Raw genomic sequence first — 20408 nt, 5'->3', positions numbered from 1 at the left:
GCATGAAACAGCATGGAAACGCTGATGGGCTATCATGCCTGCCACTGCCTACTGCGGAGGAAGCACCAGCAGTGGATCCTGTCGAAATATTTCATTCGACTATAATTGAATGCTTGCCAGTAACTAACGCTGGTATAGAGAAGGAGACCCGAAATGACCCGACGCTGTCTCGGGTATATGATTTGACGGTGAAGGGATGGCCAGCACATGGCGACTCACTGTTGCCAGCATTCTCATCCAGAAGAGAACAGCTGTCAGTATGCCAGGGGACCTTGATGTGTGGATCCCGAGTGGTAATTCCACCCAAGTTAAGAGAGAGAGTGCTCAATGAGCTTCACGAAGGTCATCTGGGAGGGGTGAAAATGAAAAGCCTTGCTAGGGCTTATGTGTGGTGGCCGGGGATCGATCAGCAAATTGAGGACCTGACAAAGAGCTGCTCAGGATGCCAGAAGGTCCAAAATGCACCACCACATGCCCCTCTACACCCATGGGAGTGGCCCTCATCTCCATGGCAACGGGTGCATATTGATTTTGCTGGTCCATTCATGGACTCAATGTTTTTAATAGCCATGGATACGCACTCGAAATGGCCTGAGGTGATCAAAATATCCTCCACCACCACGGAGAAAACTATTGCAGTCCTACGGACCATTTTTGCCAGGAACGGCTTGCCAGAGCAGATTTGCTCTGATAACGGACCACAGTTTGTGTCCGAAAAGTTTCGAAGATTTATGAAAAGGAATGGGGTAAGGCATTACACATCCGCCCCGGCTCATCCAGCCACAAATGGATTGGCTGAGAGGTTCGTACAAACCTTTAAAAAAGCAGTAAAGGCCATGTGCGATGACGACATTCCACTGCAGCATAAGGTGGACAATTTCCTGTTAGCCTACAGAAATGCGACACATGCAGTCACCAACCAGGCCCCGGCCATGATGTTCTTTAACCGAAGGTTGAGATCTCGTCTGGATTTGCTCAGACCAAATGTACGAAGAGATGTTGAGAGTAAGCAATTCCAGCACATCAATGAGAAGCCGACAAGGAGCTTCAATGTAGGGCAACCAGTCTTGGCCCGCGACTACCGAACAGAGAAATGGCAACCAGGAACGATATGCACGCGGCAGGGGCCACTAATGTACACAGTGGATGTTGGGGAGAACATTGTGAGACGCCATGCTGACCAGACCCTAGAGTCACAGGAACGAGTCAACCCCATGTCTCGGCCATACGTACCTGGTGAGGAACCTGACGTACAGGTCGCATCTACCTCAGAAACAGTAGCATCGGAAGCTGATGAACCAACCGACGACAGGGGGCCAGAATCGCCTCCGCACCAAGAGCAAGACACTCGGGAAAGGCGCTATCCAGAAAGGATCAGGAAGCCTCCCCAAAGACTGAATTTATAAATAGACTATTTTCAGCTAATGTTGCATGTTAAAAGTGTTAATTGTAATTAGTTTGATATTTAATTGTTAAATGAGTGTTATGGTACTGTTAATCTAAAAGGGGAGGAATTGTAATGTATGTACCTTTAAGGGGAGAACTACTTTTTACAGCTCCTGTATACTGTAGTACCGGCAGTGACCACACCTGTATATAAACCCTGAGCAGTGATCTGTACAGTTTGTTCTAGAGTAACCCTCATTCAGTAAACACCTGTTGATCGTTCCCTGCAGTCTTTTGTCTGATTATTGAAGGACACAACATTAAGATACACGGATCTAACACATCCAAAGTGATTACGGTCATCCACTTTAACGGCTTTTGGGGTGGTTGTCTCCTGGTTTAATGGCTTTGATATCCTGGCTGTTTGTTATTTATGAAATTTAATTGTCCTTTTCCTGGCTTGGTAGCTACTGTGAGTTGTTACCGATTATGTATGCAGAACGTTAATGGCCTCAAGATTAGGCCCATCCTGACTTGATCTGTTCCAAGATGAAGAATGCATATTCTGTGTTTACCTAGCTATCTGGCTTCACAAAGTCTTTGACAGATCCATGCATGTTAGGTTTCGTTTCAGGTTTTGAAAGTTTCTGATATGACTGGAATCTTTCTGTGTCATTAACTTAGGCAAATTGCTGATCTAGAGAACCCGTAACAGACTATTATTTCTTTTAATCCACGATTTCTTACACAGCTCACTTTAAAATGTCAGCTCTCCATTGTATTTGACAGGCCTTGCCCACTAAACTATTTGTGAGGGTGATGTCACTCCTTTTCTGCTCCTTCTTCCCCTTGAAGGGTGGGATTGGCTGGGCTGTTGCCAGTTCTGCACTGCCATTCCGATAAAATAATAGGAAGTGAGTTTCCATGGAATGGAACAGATTTGGCCAATCTTTCCTTCTCTGGATATCCCTGTGGAGGTTTGAGAATTAATGTCATTCACGAAGGCATCCAGGAAAATTTAAATATCACTCATTAGTGGCAAAGCTAGTTGGTGCATAGAGCACCAACTAGAACAAGTGTGAACCTATGATTCCTCACGCCCTGGCTTCCCAAACTCAAATGTGGCATCAAGGAAGAGATGCTGATGTTAGGTCCATCTCAGGGAAGGAAAAATTGGAGGACAAGCCTCTTTGCTGTGCTGTGCCTCCTATCAACATGTTTGCTTTTTTTTCTTATTTCTTCTTAAGATTTGGGTGCGTTGTCAAGGCCCCATTTATTAACCATCCCTATTTGCCTGAGAAGGTGGAGGTAGTCGTTCTGCTGATGGTGCTCCCACAATGGTGTTAGGTAGAGAATTCCGGGATATTTACCCAACAATGATGAAAGAACATCACTATGTATAGTTGAGATGGTGTGTAACTTGGAGGGGAACTTGCAGGTGATGGCGTTTCACATCAATGCTGCTTTTGTCCTTCTTGGTGGTAGAGGTCACAGGAGAGGGAGGCGCTGACCTGACCTTGGAGCATGCTACCTCTGCTCTTGTATGGGGAATGGTATGTGGTATAAAATAAAATCCTAGTGTGTGCTAGTGCTGGAAACCGTGACCCTCTGACTCAGAGTCACTCAAAATGGAAAACAGAAGGTACTAATTCATCACCCTTTGCATTGCTCCCAGATTAAGACCCCATAACATACAACGCAATGCTATATAACATTAGTCTGTTTATCAGCATGCATTCCTCATATCAGGTCTAACAGCTAGGCCAAGTTGTGGAGTATAGGGGTGTAGGCAGGTCTGCTGATGTCAGCTAGTGGGGCAGCGTTCCCCTGGGATTGAGGCTGTAGATGAAGCCTTTCAGGATGCATCAGGAATTGCATGGAAGGTGGGATGGAGCAGAGTGATGGACGGAGCAGTAATTTATGATTTTTTTACACCTATTTATGATTAGTTTTATTATAGGGATTAAATAGAGCAAAGCTGTCATGGTGGCTATGTACATTTTTGGGGGAATATCATTGGTTTTCGTAGATGTCTATCACATCGATCAGAATGAATTTTCAAGCAATGTTATTGGTGTGATAATGAGTCACAATAGCAAAGCAGAAAAGATTTGAAAATGTATTAAAAGAAATCAAAAACAACAGATTCTAGACACACAAAACAACTACATAGATAGAAATAGAAAGAGGCTTGTTTATGTTTCATTATCCTTTATTTATATCACTTTTGTAAGATTTAAATTTCTCTTAATGTGGGATCATTATAATTTGTTTTTTAATTTTATTTCAATTTCACAAAAAATGATACTGAGCAGAGCCCTGCTGTCTGCTGCAGGCTCACAGAATGAGTATTCTTTTATATAGGTACATAGGAACAGAAGTAGGCCATTCAGCCCCTCAAACCTATTCCGCCATTCAATTAGATCATGGCTGATCTGTACCTCAACTTCTTTACCCACCTTGGCGCATATACCTTAATAGCCTTACCTCACAAAAATCTGTCTATCTCAGTTTTGAAATTTAAATTGACCTAGACTCAACAACTTTTTGGGGGAGGGAGTTCCAGATTTTCAATACCCTTTGTGTGAAGAAGTGCTTCCTGACATTACTCCTGAATGGCCAAGCTCTAATTTTAATGTGAAATAACAACAGAAAATGCTGGAAATACTCAGCAGGCCAGGCAGCATCCGTGGAGAGAGAAACAGAGTTAACGTTTCAGGTCTGGGACCCTTCATCAGAACTGGAAAAAGCTGGAAATGTAACAGATATTAAGCAGGTGCAGAGACGGGGGGGTGGGGTGTGGTTTAGGAGGGGAGGAAGGAATTGAAAGAACATACTGTGAAAATGTTGCAAATGGGAATGGCAAAATCATACTGCATGAAAAATGGGGGCAGGGATTATTATCTGAAATTGTTGAACTCGACATTGAGTCCGGAAGGCTGTAAAGTGCCTAATCGAAAGATGAGGTGCTGTTCCTCGAGCTTACGTTGAGCTTCATTGGAACAGTGTAATAGGCCGAGGACAGAGAGGTCAGAGTGGGAGTGAAGTGGAGAATTAAAGTGACAGGCGACCGGAAGCTCAGGGTCACCCTTATGGACTGAACGGAGATGTTCCGCAAAACGGTCGCCCAATCTGCGTTTGGTCTCCCCAGTGTAGAGGAGACCGCATCGTGAGCAGCGAATACAATATATTAAATTGTAAGAAGTACAAGTAAATCACTGTTTCACCTGGAAGGGGTGTTTGGGGCCCTGGACAGTGGGAAGGGAGGAGGTAAAAGGGAATGTGTTGCATCTCCTGCGCTTGCACGGGAAGGTGCCAGGTGAAGGAGCAGGGCTGTTGGGGGTGATTGAGGAGTGGACCAGGGTGTCGCGGAGGGGGCGGTCCCTTCGGAATGCTGAAAGGGGAGGTGAGGGGAAGATGTGTTTGGTGGTGGGATCACGTTGAGGGTGGCGGAAATGGCGGAGGATGATCCATTGAATGTGGAGGCTGGTGGGGTGAAAGGTGAGGACAAGGGGAACCCTATCGTGGTTCTGGGAGGGAGGGGAAGGGGTGAGAGCAGAAGTGCGGGAAATAGAACGGACACGGTCAAGGGCGGTGTCAGCCACAGTAGAGAGGAATCCTCTGTTTCTCTCTCCACGGATGCTGCTTGGCCTGCTGAGTATTTCCAGCATTTTCTGTTGTTATTTCAGATTTCCAGCATCCGCAGTATTTTGTTGTTATATTCTAATTTTAATGTTATGCCCCCTTCTTCTGGACTTCCCACCAGAGGGAATAGTTTCTCTCTACCTACCCTATCAAATCCTTTAATCATCTTAAACACCTCAATTAGATCAGCCCTTAAACTTCTATATACAAGGGCATACAACCTGTCCTCATAATTTAACACTTTTAGCCCCGGTATCATTCTGGTGAATCTGCGCTGCACCCACTCAAAGGCCAATATATCCTTCCTGAGGTGAGGTGTACAGAACTGAACGCAATACTCCAGACACAGTCTAACCAGAGCTCTATACAACTGTAGTATAACTTCTATCCCTTTATATTCCAGCCTTCTGACCAGCTTTTAATGATTTCTGTTCATGGACCCATAAATAGAGTCATAGAGTTATACAGCACGGATAGAGGCCCTTCGGCCCATCGTGTCCGCGCCGGCCATCAAGCCCTGTCTAATCTAATCCCATATTCCAGCATTTGGTCCGTAGCCTTGTATGCTATGGCATTTCAAGTGCTCATCCAAATGCTTCTTAAATGTTGTGAGGGTTTCTGCCTCCACAACCCTTTCAGGCAGTGAGTTCCAGACTCCAACCACCCTCTGGGTGAAAAAGTTCTTTCTCAAATCCCCTCTAAACCTCCCGCCCTTTACCTTGAATCTATGCCCCCTAGTTATTGACCCTTCTACTAAGGGAAAAAGCTCCTCAGTATCCATCCTATCTATGCCCCTCATAATTTTGTACACCTCAATCATGTCCCCCCTCAGCCTCCTCTGCTCCAAGGAAAACAAACCCAATCTGCCCAGTCTCTCTTCATAGCTGAAGCGCTCCAGCCCTGGTAACATCCTGGTGAATCTCCTCTGCACCCTCTCCAAAGCGTTCACATCCTTCCTGTAGTGTGGCGACCAGAACTGCACACAGTATTCCAGCTGTGGCCTAACCAGTGTTTTATACAGCTCCATCATAACCTCCTTGCTCTTATATTCTATGCCTCGGCTAATGAAGGCAAGTATCCCATATGCCTTTTTTACCACCTTATCCACCTGTTCCGCCGCCTTCAGGGATCTGTGTACTTGCACACCCAGATCCCTCTGACCCTCCGTCTTGCCTAGGGTCTTACCATTCATTGTGTATTCCCTTGCCTTGCTAGTCCCCCCAAAGTGCATCACCTCGCACTTTTCCGGGTTAAATTCCATTTGCCACTGTTCCGCCCATCTGACCAACCCATCTATATCGTCCTGCAGACTGAGGCTACCCTCCTCGCTATTTACCACCCTACCAATTTTTGTATCATCCGCGAACTTACTGATCATACCTTTTACATTCATATCCAAGTCATTAATGTAGACCACAAACAGCAAGGGACCCAGCACCGATCCCTGTGGTACCCCACTGGCCACAGGCTTCCAGTCACAAAAACAACCTTCGACCATCACCCTCTGCCTTCTGCCACTAAGCCAGTTTTGTATCCAATGTGCCAAGGCACCCTGGATTCCATGGGCTCTTACCTTCTTGACCAGTCTCCTGTGCGGGACTTTATCGAAGGCCTTACTGAAATCCATGTATACCACATCCACTGCGTTACCCTCATCCACACACCTAGTCACCCCCTCAAAAAATTCAATCAAATTAGTCAGACATGATCTTCCCTTGACAAAGCCATGTTGACTATCCCTGATTAATCCTTGCCTCTCCAAGTGGAGACAAATTTTGTCCCTCAGAATTTTTTCCAATAATTTTCCTACCACTGATGTTAGGCTCACTGGCCTGTAGTTCCCCGGTTTTTCCCTACTTCCCTTCTTGAATAATGGTACTACATTAGCGGTTCTCCAGTCCTCTGGCACATCCCCTGTGGCCAGAGAGGTCCTGAATATATGTGTTAGAGCCCCCGCAATCTCTTCCTTTGCCTCACACAGCAGCCTGGGATATATTTCGTCCGGGCCTGGGGATTTATCCATTTTTAGGCCTGCTAAAACCGCCAATTCCTCCTCCCTCTCGATGTTAATATGTTCGAGCATATCACAGTCCCCCCGCCCTATTTCTATGTCTACATCGTCCTTCTCCATAGTGAAAACAGATGCAAAAAAATCATTTAGAACCCTTCCTACATCTTCCGGCTCCACACACAGATTGCCACTTTTGTCCCTAATGGGCCCTATTTTTTCCCTAGTTATCCTCTTACCCTTAATATACTTATAAAACATCTTAGGATTTTCCTTTATTTTGCTCGCCAGTGTTATTTCATGGCCCCTCCTTGATCTCCTAATTTCTTTTTTAAGTATCCCCCTGCACTTTTTGTACTCCTCTAGGGCTTCCTCCGTCTTTAGCCTTTTGTATCTGCCAAAAGCCCTCCTTTTTTTCCTAATCCATTCTCGTATATCCCCTGACATCCAAGGTTTCCTGTGGTTTTTGGAACCACCCTTGACCTTTACGGGAACATGTTGCCATTGTATGATCTCAATCTCCCTTCTGAAAGCCTCCCATTGCTCCGATGCGGATTTTCCTACAAGTAGCTGATCCCAGTCCATTTTGGCCAGATCCTGCCTTATCCTATTAAAATCGGCCTTCCCCCAATTTAGAACCTTTATTTCCGGCCCATCCCTGTCCTTTTCCATGACCACCTTAAATCTCACCATATTATGGTCACTGTCACCAAAGTGCTCACCTACTAGCACTTTTTCCACTTGGCCGGCCACATTCCCTAGAATTAGGTCCAGTACCGCCCCCTCTCTTGTAGGACTTTCTACATGCTGGCTCAAAAAGCTCTCCTGGATGCACTTTAAGAATTCTACACCCTCTGAGCCTTTCACACTCTGACTGTCCCAGTTAATATTGGGGAAGTTGAAATCCCCCATTATTATTACCCTATTATTTGCACATTTCTCTGAGATTTGCCTACATATCTGTTCCTCTATCTCCCCCTGACTGTTTGGAGGCCTATAGTACACTCCCAGCAAAGTGCTTGCCCCCTTTTTGTTTTTAAGCTCCACCCATATGGCCTCATTAGAGGAACCTGCTAATATATCATCCCTCCTTACTGCAGTAATTGACTCCTTAATTAATATTGCGACACCCCCTCCTCTTATACCTCCTCCTCTGTCTCGCCTGAAGATTCTGTACCCCGGAATATTGAGCTGCCAGTCTTGCCCCTCCCTCAACCATGTCTCCGTGATAGCAACAATATCATACTCCCATGTGTTTATCAACACCTTCAGTTCATCCACCTTATTTGCAAGACTCCTTGCATTAAAATAGATGCCATCCAGCCTTGCCCTTATATATTTGCCCTGTCTACCAAGCTGACTTGTTTTTTTCTCTATAATTGGCAGCACATCACCCCCTATTTCAGCTCCCCTCTGTATCCCATCCCCCTGCCAAGTTAGTTTAAACCCCCCCCAACAGTGCTAGCAAACCTCCCCGCAAGGATATTTGTCCCGCTCTGGTTCAGGTGCAACCCGTCCGACTTGTACAAGTCCCACCTTTCCCAGAAGCAGGCCCAGTGATCCAGGAAAGTAAAACCCTCCCCCCTACACCAACTCTTTAGCCACGCATTCATCTGCTCTATCCTCCTATTCCTATACTCACTAGCACGTGGCACTGGGAGTAATCCAGAGATTACAACCTTTGAGGTCCTGCTCTTTAATCTGTTACCTAGCTCCCTAAATTCTTGATGCAGGACCTCATCCCCCTTCCTACCTATGTCGTTGGTCCCAATGTGGCCCACGACCTCTGCCTGCTCACCCTCCCCCTTAAGAATGCCCTGTAGCCGCTCAGTGACATCCATGACCCTGGCCCCAGGGAGGCAACAAACCATCCTGGAGTCACGTTTGCGGCCACAGAAACGCCTATCTGTTCCCCTTACGGTAGAATCCCCTACCACTATTGCTCTCCCACTCTTTTTCCTCCCTTTCTGAGCAGCAGAAGCGTCCCTGGTGCCAGGAAGCTGGCTGCTGCTGCCTTCCCCTGGTAAGTCATCCCCCTCAACAGTATCCAACTTGGTATCCAAATCTCTCTGCTTCTCCACAGTTCCTAGCTTCTTGCCATTTAGAAAATACTCTGATCTATCTTTCTTAAGACCAAATGGATGACCTCACACTTCCCAACATTAAACTCTACCTGCCACAGCTTCGCCCACTCACTTAATCAATCAATGTCTCTTTGCAATTTACTGCTCCCATCTACACTACTTACTGTGCCACCTAACTTTAGTGTCACCAGTAAGGCAGATCTAAGGAAACCTAAGGGTGGTTACACAGGAGTTTTCTGGGTTAATAATTTTTCAAATTCCGTATTCTACTTTGCATTCCGCAGTACAACATTGAACGGTCGCAGTTGGAGATGAGGACACTTCAAGTCTCCGTATGGCACTGTACGACACTCAAACGGAAAGTGTTTCTGGGAGAGGTGCAAATTCCTTTTGAGGACTGGAGATTTGAGGAGAACGCAACTCAGTCATACAACTGGTACCAGCTTCGAGGCAAGGTAATGTCAGTGCACGATCCTGAATGGCATTGAAGAGCACATGCATGCATTTCTGATTACAGTACTGTCTTCATATAATATTTTAAGCCGCAACACACCCGTGTGGATCTCAGTGGTGCTTGCAATGTTTTAAATACATATTTAGGTAAATGGACTGGAAATGAAAACTTCTAACTTAATGTGCCCAATTGGTGAAAAGGTTGTCAAAGGAAATCAAGTAAAAGGTTTATGCAAAGACTTTACACTGATGATGGCTATAATACTGAGATGCAAGGACTACCTAGTCACACTATATGAACTTGCTCCCATATTGGGAATGAGATATGAGTAGTGCTGAATCACACTGTATCAACTCTCTCCCATAGAAAGAAAGAAAGACTTGCATTTATATAGTGCCTTTCACAACCTCAGGATGTCCAAAAGCACTTTACAGCCAATGAAGTACTTTTGAAGTGCACTTTTGAAGAAATAGTGCCAAGCGATCTTTTACGTCCACCTGAGAGAGCAGACGGGGCCTCAGTTTAACATCTCATCTGAAAGATGGCACCTCCGACAGTACAGCACTCCCTCAGTGCTGCACTGGAGTGTCAGCTTAGATTTTTGTGCTCAAGGCTCTGAAGTGGTACTTGAACCCACAATCTACTGACTCAGAGGCTAGAGTGCTACCCATTTTTTCTTAATATATTATTTATTGAACATTAAAAACATTTACAACATCGTAATCATTCCATTGTATCATCCATTCCACCGCTCTGCATAGCCATTCCTCCACCACATATTAACATCAAATCCTGAAGTTTAATTTGTCTCCCATAACATATACTAATCTATTGTACTTTAAAAACTGATCAGTAATCATGTTTCCAAATAAGGGAAGTGCACCTGATATTCCGCCCATCATTTAATCTCCAGCCTTTCCCTCCTCTCATGCTCCTTCCCAACTTTTCGGGCAGCTGTTGCTTTCTCCTGCAGTCTCCGGCTCTTTTTTACCTCCTGTTTGAACCTTCCCTGCAGTTTCAGCCTCTTCCTTACCAAGGAGCTGCCCCTTCTCCCTCCTTCTGCCCCTCACTAACCTTTCCCTTTCCACATGATGCCACCCCACCCCCCACTTCCATGTCTCTGTCCTCCTCTGACTTCTCACTCTCGAGTTCTTCTGTAACCTCCCATCCCTGCTCCCCATCAGGTACATAGGGCTGGATTTTCCCAGCCCTAAGGAGGCGGGTTTGGAGGCGGGACTGCTGGGAAAATGGGAAAAATTGGGAGCGGGTCAACTTACGCAGGGACCCGTCTCCTAGTGGTGGGAAGGGGATTAGAGCCAATTAACTGCTTGTTAACAGGTAGTTAGGCTTATCATCATTTTCCGCCTGCTGATGCGGGCTTCCCGATGGCGGGAAACCCCGCCAGGGTCAGCGAGGCGAGCTGTGGGTCTTCTGCAGTGTAAGTGTGCAAATGACAGCTACAGAGGTAGTGTGATGGATGCAATGGTGCACAGGTAAGTATGACAGGTGAGAGAATGTAGTGAGAAATATTTTTATTCTGTTTATACATATCTGCAGGTGACAAGATTTGATGTTTCTGTGAAGCCTCATCTGATCGGGAGAATTGACAGATGACTTCTGCAACTCACATGCAACTGCCATCTGTTTTCTCATAAGGAGAGAGTCATTGGTGAGCCTGGGTACAAGGGCTCACCTTTGGACAGTGAATGTCAGTGTTTGACAGCACCTCAGTGCTGTCAAACACTGACAATTCATCTGTCAAAAAATTATGGTGCCTGTGTAGGAATGTCTAGTTCCTATCCAAAAGACTGAGGTCCACTCAGGCGATCAAATAAATGAGGTTTAATGAAAAGTAACAGAGTTTAATGGATAACTACAGGAGAACATCGAATATAGGTCTAGTCAGTTCGGAGGCTCCACGAGGACTGCTAGGTTGGTCCCGTGGCTGACGTCATGACATCATGACGTTTTTCCCGCCGGTGGGGAATCACGTGATGAACGGCGTGACGTCATCGCGTTTACCTGCGCTATTAAAGTGATCGCGCTCTGTACATGTAAACAGTGAAAACAAAGCTACAGACTCAGGCTGTAGCTAACATATTATTAAAGGGAATTATATACAATTGATTGGAGTCCCTTAGTGGCTCCGCCACATGCGCCCCCCAGAATTGTCTTTAATAGCAAAAGTAAAACGGCGAGGAGGCCTGACAAGCCTGTCAGATCGACTTCTGTAGCCTTGAAGTGGAAGCGGATGGACGGCGGGCGAGCTGGCGGGCGGTTGCGTTTGATCGGGCACGGCGACTGTGGGCGGTCGGCCAGGTTTCGGCGGTTGTGCGATCTCGACTGGGCGGTCAAGGTCCAAGTGAGCCGGCTTCAACCGGTCAACCGAAATGTGATCCAGTTTACCTCCGACATCAACCGAAAAAGATTTGTCTCCCGGCTCTATCACATGGAAAGGACCAGTGTAAGGGGGTTTGAGCGGGTCCCGATGAGCGTCATGGCGGATAAACACATAGTCAGCGTTCTTCAGCTCAGCTGGGATGTGTGAGCTCTGCAAGCCGTGATGCGACATAGGCACTGGAACGAAACTGCTGGCTGCCTCCTGGTGGCTGATGAGCTGCTGGGACGCGGACCATGGCTCTGTTGGAGATGGAAGGAAATCCCCTGGTACGCGTAGCGGCTGGCCATATACGAGCTCCACCGAGGACGATTGAAGATCTTCTTTAGGTGCCGTACGAAGACCCAAAAGGACCCATGGAAGCCTGTCCACCCAGCTCGCGCCTTGAAGGCGGGCTCGCAGTGCGGCTTTGAGTGACCTGTGGAATCGTTCGCACAGGCCGTTCACCTGTGGATGGTAGGCAGTGGTGTGATGTAGCTTGATGCCGAGCCCCTGAGCCACAGCGTTCCAGGGCTCCGAAGAAAACTGCGGCCCACGATCGGACGAGATGTCCGCCGGTACCCCGAAGCGGGCGACCCAAGAGGAGATGAATGCCCTGGCGACATCTGTGGAAGTGGTGGAAGACAGAGGAACCGCCTCCAGCCATCGAGTGGTGCGGTCCACCATTGTAAGAAGATGAGTAAACCCATGCGAAGGAGGAAGTGGCACCACCAGGTCCACATGCACATGATCAAACCTATGTTCCGGAACGGCGAAAGTGGCCAATGGAGCCTTGACGTGATGCTGCACCTTGGCCTTTTGGCAGACCACGCAGGTGTTGGCCCAGTCGCGAACATCCATGTGCATGTCCTGCCACACGAATTTGGACGACATCAACCATTGCGAGGCCTTCACGCCAGGGCACGACAACCCGTGGATGGCGTCAAAAACTTTTTGGCGCCAGGCGACCGGGACGATAGGGCGAGGATCTCCTACGGAGACATCGCAGAGTAGCGTTGTGCCCGCGGCATGGAATTTGACGTCGGCCGCTTGGAGGCTAGAGGGGTTGGTTCTGTAAGATTGGACCTCCGGATCCGAGGCTTGATCCGCAGTCATGAGGACATAGTCGATGCCGAGCTGGGCTGCATGAACGGTCGCGCGGGAGAGGCAATCCGCCACCAGGTTGTCCTTACCGGACACATGCTGAATGTCAGTGGTGAATTGTGAGATAAACGTCAACTGACATTGTTGCCGAGCTGACCACGGTTCGGCGGTCTTGGCCATAGCGAACGTTAGTGGCTTATGGTCCACAAAAGCCGTGAACGGATGTCCCTCTAGCAAGAACCGGAAATGGCGGATGGCCAGAAAAAGGGCCAGCAACTCCCGGTCGAACGTGCTGTACTTTTGTTCGTTTCGCCGTAGTTGACGGCTGAAAAACACCAGCGGTTGCCACGTCCCATGCACCCACTGTTCCTGCACTGCGCCGATGGCGTAGTCTGACGCGTCGGTGGTAAGGGCGATGGTGGCACCTGACAGCGGGTGTGCCAGCATGGTTGCGTTGGCTAAAGCGCCTTTTGTGTCGACGAATGCCTGGTCCATGTCGACCGTCCAGCTGATCGGATACTTGCCGGACTTGCCCTTGAGGGCCTCGTACAGGGGCTGCATGAGCAGAGCTGCATTAGGGACGAACCGGTGATAACAATTTACCATCCTGAGGAACTCCTGCAGGGCCTTGACAGTCTGCGGGCGCGGGAACGAAGTAACTGCCTCCACCTTCATTTGCAGGGGAATTGCGCCGTCTGATGTGATGCGATGGCCTAAAAAATCAATCTGCTGCAGGCCGAACTGGCACTTGGCCGGGTTGATGATCAAGCCGTGTTGACTGAGGCGTCTAAAGAGGGTGCGTAAATGGCAGATGTGCTCCTCTTTATTAGGGCTGGCGATGAAGATGTCATCGAGGTAGACAAATAGAAACATGAGGTCCCGAAGCACAGAGTCCATCAAGCGCTGGAAAGCCTGTGCAGCGTTCTTCAATCCAAACGGCATCCGCAGAAATTCAAATAGGCCGAATGGGGTGATGACTGCAGTTTTCGGGACGTCTTGCGGGTGTACGGGGACCTGGTGGTAGCCACGGACAAGGTCGACTTTTGAAAAAATGGTATTTCCCGCCAAATGTGCAGAGAAATCCTGAATATGAGGGATCGGGAGTAGTGGCGTCGTTCAGGCGTCGGTAGTTGCCGCAAGGCCGCCATCCGCCGCCAGGTTTCGGAACAATGTGGAGAGGCGAAGACCAGGGACTATTCGACCGGCGAATAATCCCTAGCCGCTCCATCGTGGCGAACTACGCTTTCGCAGCCGCGAGCTTGCCAGGTTCGAGGTGCCGGGCCCGTGCGTAGACCGGGGAGCCAGTAGTGATGATGTGATGTTCGACACCATGTTTCGTGGCCGTGGAAGAGAAAGTGGGTCTGGTCAGGTCTGGGAAATCTCCGAGGAGGCGAGTGAAGTCATCTGGAGGTGGGGACATGCAGGAGACAGTGCGCGCCACGGTGTTACCGCGGTAGCACGGGATGGAGTGAAAAGTGGCCGCATTGATCAACCGGCGGTGCCGTACATCCACCAGGAGGCCGTTGGCGCACAAAAAATCCGCCCCGAGGATGGCTTGAGAGACCTTGGCCATGATGAACTCCCAGTAAAACCGCTGGCCGCTGAAGCACACCTGGAACCGCCGGCTTCCGAAGGTCCGAATGGCCCCACCATTAGTCGCCTGGAGGGAGGGGCCGTGCCCCCAAACTTGTAGATCAAGATTTGACGCGGGTAGGATGCTACACTGCGCCCCGGTGTCGCAAAGGAAACGTCGACCAGATAGGGAGTCGTTGATGAAGAGGAGTTTTCCCGAATTACCGATTGCCATCGCAGCCGCGGGGCGCTCGTTATAACCGGTCCTCTTTCGACAGGGCGGCTGCTGTTTCTTTTTTAGCATAAAGCTGCAGGGAGGGCGGCAGCATCTTGCTTTTGCGCCAAAACGGGCGTGGTAGAAGCACAACCCCGCAGGTTGAGGGGCTGGAGCAGTGTCTGTGGGGGATGGGCGCCTCGTGGCAGCACAGTACTGCTGTGTCACTGCGAAGATCTTGTCCGCATCGGCAGCCAGCTCTGCGCAGTCGGTGACTTCCGACCTGGCTAGGGCAGCCTGAACTTGCTCCGGTAGCTGGCTGAGGAATAGCTCCCTGAAGAGGAAGCATTCCGGTTCGGAGCCCAGGAGCGTGAGCATTTGGCTCATGAGCTCGGACGGCTTGGAGTCCCCGAGGCTGGGCATTTTGAGCAGCCTGCGGGCGCGCTCCGACTTCATGAGCCCGAAGACCTGTAACAACTGCGCCTTTATCGTATCATACTTGCGATCTTCTGGTGGATTACCAAGCAGGCTGACGATCCACGAGGCTGTGGCGCTGTCGAGGGCGGAGACCACGTGATAGTAACGGGTCTGATCCACAACGACGTTCCTGATTGCGAACTGGGCTTCAGCCTGAATGAACCACGCGGCTGGCTGTTGCTCCCAGAACTGTGGTAGCTTCAAAGCAACGGCGTTCGATTCCATGTTCAGTAACTTCTGCGAAAACCGTTCGCAAAAGTCGGGGTCACCAATGTAGGAATGTTTAGTTCCTATCCAAAAGACTGAGGTCCACTCAGGTGATCAAATAAACGAGGTTTAATGAAAAGTAACAGAGTTTAACGGATAACTACAGAAGAACATCGAATATAGGTCTAGTCAGTTCGGAGGCTCCACGAGGACTGCTAGGTTGGTCCCATGGCTGATGTCATGACGTCATCACGTTTTTCCCGCCGGTGGGGGATCACGTGATGAACGGCGTGACGTCACCGCGTTTACCCGCGCTATTAAAGTGATCGCGCTCTGTACATGTAAACAGTGAAAACAAAGCTACAGACTCAGGCTGTAGCCAACATATTATTAAAGGGAATTATATACAATTGATTGATTGGAGTCCCTTAGTGGCTCCGCCACACCTGTCACTTTAACAAAACCGGCAGATGAAGCATCATGCACTGACGTCATCTGACACCGGCTTTCCCTTAATTGGTCGGCAAGCCCGCAGGACGGGCTTAACAAGGTCAATCAAGGGAAAATAGCGTCAGGTCGTCAGACGTCGCTGGGGGCGGGACTAGAACCCGGAAACCAGCAGCCCCGCCCCTAATGCGCCTCCTCAGGTAAGATCGTGGCCATAATCTCTTTTAGAAAGGCTTCCTGCTATCACTGTTTCTCCAACAGTACCACCCCCTTCAGCCTCATCTCCACCGTTGCACCGTCTCTTCTCTCTCTGAGACAATGGCACATCTGCACCTATCTTGCTCCCTTCTGGTGTCTTTGTCTCCCCGCTCCCATCCTGCTGCTCCTTTAAGGCTCCTGCCTTTTGCACCCTCTCCTTGTCTTGCCCCCTCCTGCTCCCCGAGATGTCCAACTCCCCGTCTTTCTTTGGAGTACTTACACTTACTCTGCACCCCGCTCCCACCACCTCTCCCACCGTGGACACCAGACCTGTGCTGCCCGCTGCTGTCTTTGTCCTTTCCACCGTACTTGGTGTGTTTTCCACCATCTCCATCCTGTTCTCTGCTCTGCAATTTTCTGCCTCTTCCTGTACTCTTTTCTCCTTCCATTCACCAGTTGTGTCCTCCGCCTGCTCCACTCTTCCAGCCGCTCCACTCACACCTCCTGCTTCTGCTCCTTCTCCCATCTGCTCGTCACTCAAGGGGCTTCCTTCTGCCCCAAACTCACAGTGGATGGGGCCTTTGTGACACACCCCACAGTTCTCCGCCTTGCAGCTCCGAGCGATGTCTCCAATCTCGCCGCATTTATAACAGTACATGTCTGGACAGCTTCTTACAAGATGGTCGGGTCCAAGACAATAATAACAAACCTTGACCTGGTTATCATGCAGTACCCAGAAATACTGCACTCCTTCCACTGCCTCGAATTTCATGCTATACGGCAATGACTTCACCCCCTCCTCTGGGAACCGCACCTTTACATAATGGGTTCCATTTGCTACCCGCATTCCTGGATAGTATCTCCTCTTTATTGCCGAACAAATTTTAATGTCTCACAACTCCAACCTTTTTATTAGCACATCGTCCTCAATATAAACCGGTAGGTTTAAGAATGAGACCACCACCTCTTCAGAATATAGTAGAACTTATCTCCAACCTTCAAACTCAGTATAAGTCTTTCCACCTCCTCTCTGCCACTTACCGTCACCTCGAACCCAACATTCAGCTTTGGTAGGCAGGCAAAGCAGCTTCCCTCACTGCAGTCCTCATGTACTGCATGGATAATATTCCAAGCTCGTATCTCCTTATCCTTGTACTGAACCACTACCATGTTTTCTTTTCCAAACCTCCTGGGGTTCCGGCCCAAATCTTTGGGCCTTTTTTTCTCCCTTCCTCCAACATTCTCTCCCCTGATTAAATTGATCTTGGGAACATTGTCCATCTGGCTGCTGTTTAAGAACCAAAAAGGCCATAAAACCTGAAAAAAAAACCACCACCAACTTTTTACAAACTCACTCCAACTCCCTGCAGTAATCAAGCACCCAGCAGCACCTGCTCACTCTTGGCCCCTCCCACCTAGAGAGTGCTAGCCACTCAAAGTGTGATTTGTGCCGAATCACACTGTATCAACTCTCTCCCCATGTATTTTAATGAAATGTGTGTAGCGCTGAATCAAACTGCATTCACTCTCCCCCATGCATTGGTTCTGAGGTGTGAGCAGAGCTGAATCAAACTGTATCAACTCTCTCCCCCTTGTATGTTCTCTCATGTGGACATAAAGGATCCCATGACACTATTTCAAAGCAGAGCAGGGAAGTCCTGGCCAATGTTTATCCCTCAATAATGTAATGAATGTAATGAGTATAATCTGCATCAAGACAGGTAACAGCTGTGGCTCAATGTAAGCGCTCCTGGTTCTGCGTCAGAAGGCTGTGGGTTCAAGTCCTACTCCAGAGGCTTAAGCACAAAATCTAGGCTGACATGCCAGTGCAGTACTGAGGGAGTGCTGCACTGTTGGAGATGCCATCTATCAGATGAGGTGTTACACTGAGGCCCCGTCTGCCCTCTCAGGTAGACTTTAAAAATCCCATGGCATTATTTGAAGAAGAGCAGGGGATTTTCCATGGTTTCCTGGCCAATATTTATCTCTTGGTCATTATTTCATTGCTGTTTGTGGGACCTTGCTGTGTGCATATTGGCTGCTATGTTTCTTACATCACAGCTGTAAAGTGCTTTTGAGATGTCCTGAGGTCATGAAAGGCACTGTATACATTCAAGTTCTTTCTTTTTTATTCTATTTATTTATAATATATATATATACACGAGGCCCTGTACACTTCAATATAAAATTGCACCTTGTGTGTGTAGTCCCACACTGTAAATCATGCACTGTCACTTCAGTGTGGTCCTCACAATACTCCAGTTCACAGTCGGTTCCCATACAGAGCCAGCTTCCTAACCAGACCCTCGTCTAATCAGATTGCCGTATTTTTAGCAAACCTTGTGTATCTATGCATATATTGTATAAATAACAGATGTACATATGAATGTGTTTCATGACACGTTGTGACTTCTGATTTGATGTTAAGTTCATAAATGAGTTAAACTTTGCTCCTGCTGATCCTTGCTATTCTCCTATACCCTCTGACCCCCTCTCCGACTATTTGTTTAGAGTTGTCCATATATACTGAGTTGTACATATATACTCTTCTTGACTTTTGTTGCCACTGTATTTATTTAATATATTTTACATTTGTGTCATTTTGTAGATCTTGCCACTGGGCTCTCAGTGGAAACTCCCAGTTTATAATCTGGATTCGCCCTGTATCAAGATTTAAAATCAATAAGAAATGCAGCTCCTCAACTGTCCACTCTTTTTCTGTATAGTGCTGCATGTATTGCTGTGTGTATTGCTGTATGTATTGCTGCCATCCTGCAATTACGCTAAATAAACTGGCCGAATCCTTTACATACTGTGACATAGTCATTCTTGTTTATAAAATTGTTTTTTCTGTTATGTAGTGATCCTGCAACAAACCCATTAGTGCAGGCAACTGCTCATTTGGTTTTACGGAGACATTTTTTACACCCAAGTCTGGCTTTATTTACATTCCTCATCATTGATTCTACTGAACAAGGTTTTCCTGTATTTGAAGTAACTGGGCACTCCCAGATAATCTATTGTGTGGCGCTAGCTGGCAGCCCATTTCTGTGTACTCTCATTAATGCAGTACAGACAGGATCATTCAGAGGTCTATAGAGCAAGCTGATTCTAAAATGAGCCGTGCTTCTGCTCCCAGTGGGATTCTCCACCAGTCCAAAGTGTTTTTTTTCAAAGGTGGACTTGTTGCCATTCTCAGGGAAATGCATTTCCAAGACATATTGGGGGGAATTTTAATCCCCAAAAATGAGTGGGTTGGGGTCAGGTGGGAGATTAAAATGTTAAAAAAAACTGAATCCCGACCCCAACCCACCTACTTCTGGTTTTAACAAAGGCAGGATGGGGGGGTGGACAGCCAATCTGCTGCCAGGAGGCGGGTCGCCCATTTAAATATTATAATGAGGCTGGCGTTCCTTGTGATGATCCACCATTACAAATTTAACTCTGGCTGGTTGGGATTCCCAGGCCTTGGGGAACCTGCCAGCTAAAGTAAGGCGAGGACTGCTGGATCCAGGAGGTAAGTGCCTTTCCACTTACCTGCTGGATCCAGCGTCCCTGCCTCACCCACCCCTGCGATTGGACACCCCCTCTGAGGCCTCCCATCCCCCTCCCCCAACCAGGCCTCCCATTCCCCCTCCGGCCTCCAACCTTCCCCCTCCGACCCCGATGCTCCTCCGGCCATGATTTTCCGGCCCCGATTCATCCTCCAGTCCCCGACCCTGATCCCTCCCTCCCTGCTCTCTGCGAACTAGTGCCGCAGGCCTACCCGCCTGCAGCCAGCCAGCCTTTCCATCTGGCTGGCTGCAGGTGGGAAACAGAGCTTTGCAATGTTAATCAGGCCCTGCTGTTAAATTCGGCAAGGCCTGCAGGAAACCTTTTCTCCTGGGTTTCCTGAACGCTTTCTGGCACCCCCCACTCCCGACCCACCTCCAGATGAAAATTGCAGCCAATAGATCTATTGGATGTCATGTGGATGTTACATGAGGTCATGATACTGTGGGACTTTCAGACCAATGCTCTCAGGATAATGGAGGTGGTAAAGCTGTGGGAACAGATAAAAGAAGTGCATAAACCTCTGGTTTTGCAATTAACAATCTCCTACGGACTGTAGTTACTTTAAGGCCTATTTCCCAAACTGGCAACGGCAAAGGCACAAAGGTTCTGACAATGTCACTAGATAATTACTCCCCAATCCTGCCAGAGTGATAATATGCTAATAGCATTCAAATTTCCTT

At 48.2% G+C, this 20408-nt stretch overlaps 1 protein-coding gene across 1 annotated transcript in view; it reads left to right on the top strand.

Moving 5' to 3' along the window:
* sytl3 (synaptotagmin-like 3) overlaps nucleotides 1-18981 on the top strand; it is a 189476-nt gene extending 170495 nt beyond the window's left edge. The window contains exons 12-13 of the mRNA XM_085981537.1: nucleotides 9408-9578; nucleotides 18782-18981. Coding sequence (XP_085837663.1) covers nucleotides 9408-9578; nucleotides 18782-18850 — 240 coding nt within the window. The 3' untranslated portion in view covers nucleotides 18851-18981. The remainder of the gene's footprint in view (nucleotides 1-9407; nucleotides 9579-18781) is intronic.
* Nucleotides 18982-20408: the final 1427 nt, after the last annotated feature.

The sequence above is a fragment of the Somniosus microcephalus genome, chromosome 3, assembly GCF_052327205.1.
Source record: "Somniosus microcephalus isolate GS21.2 chromosome 3, FLI_Smic_1.0, whole genome shotgun sequence".
NCBI classification, from domain to species: domain Eukaryota; kingdom Metazoa; phylum Chordata; class Chondrichthyes; order Squaliformes; family Somniosidae; genus Somniosus; species Somniosus microcephalus.
This window is presented reverse-complemented; position numbering and strand designations above follow the sequence as displayed.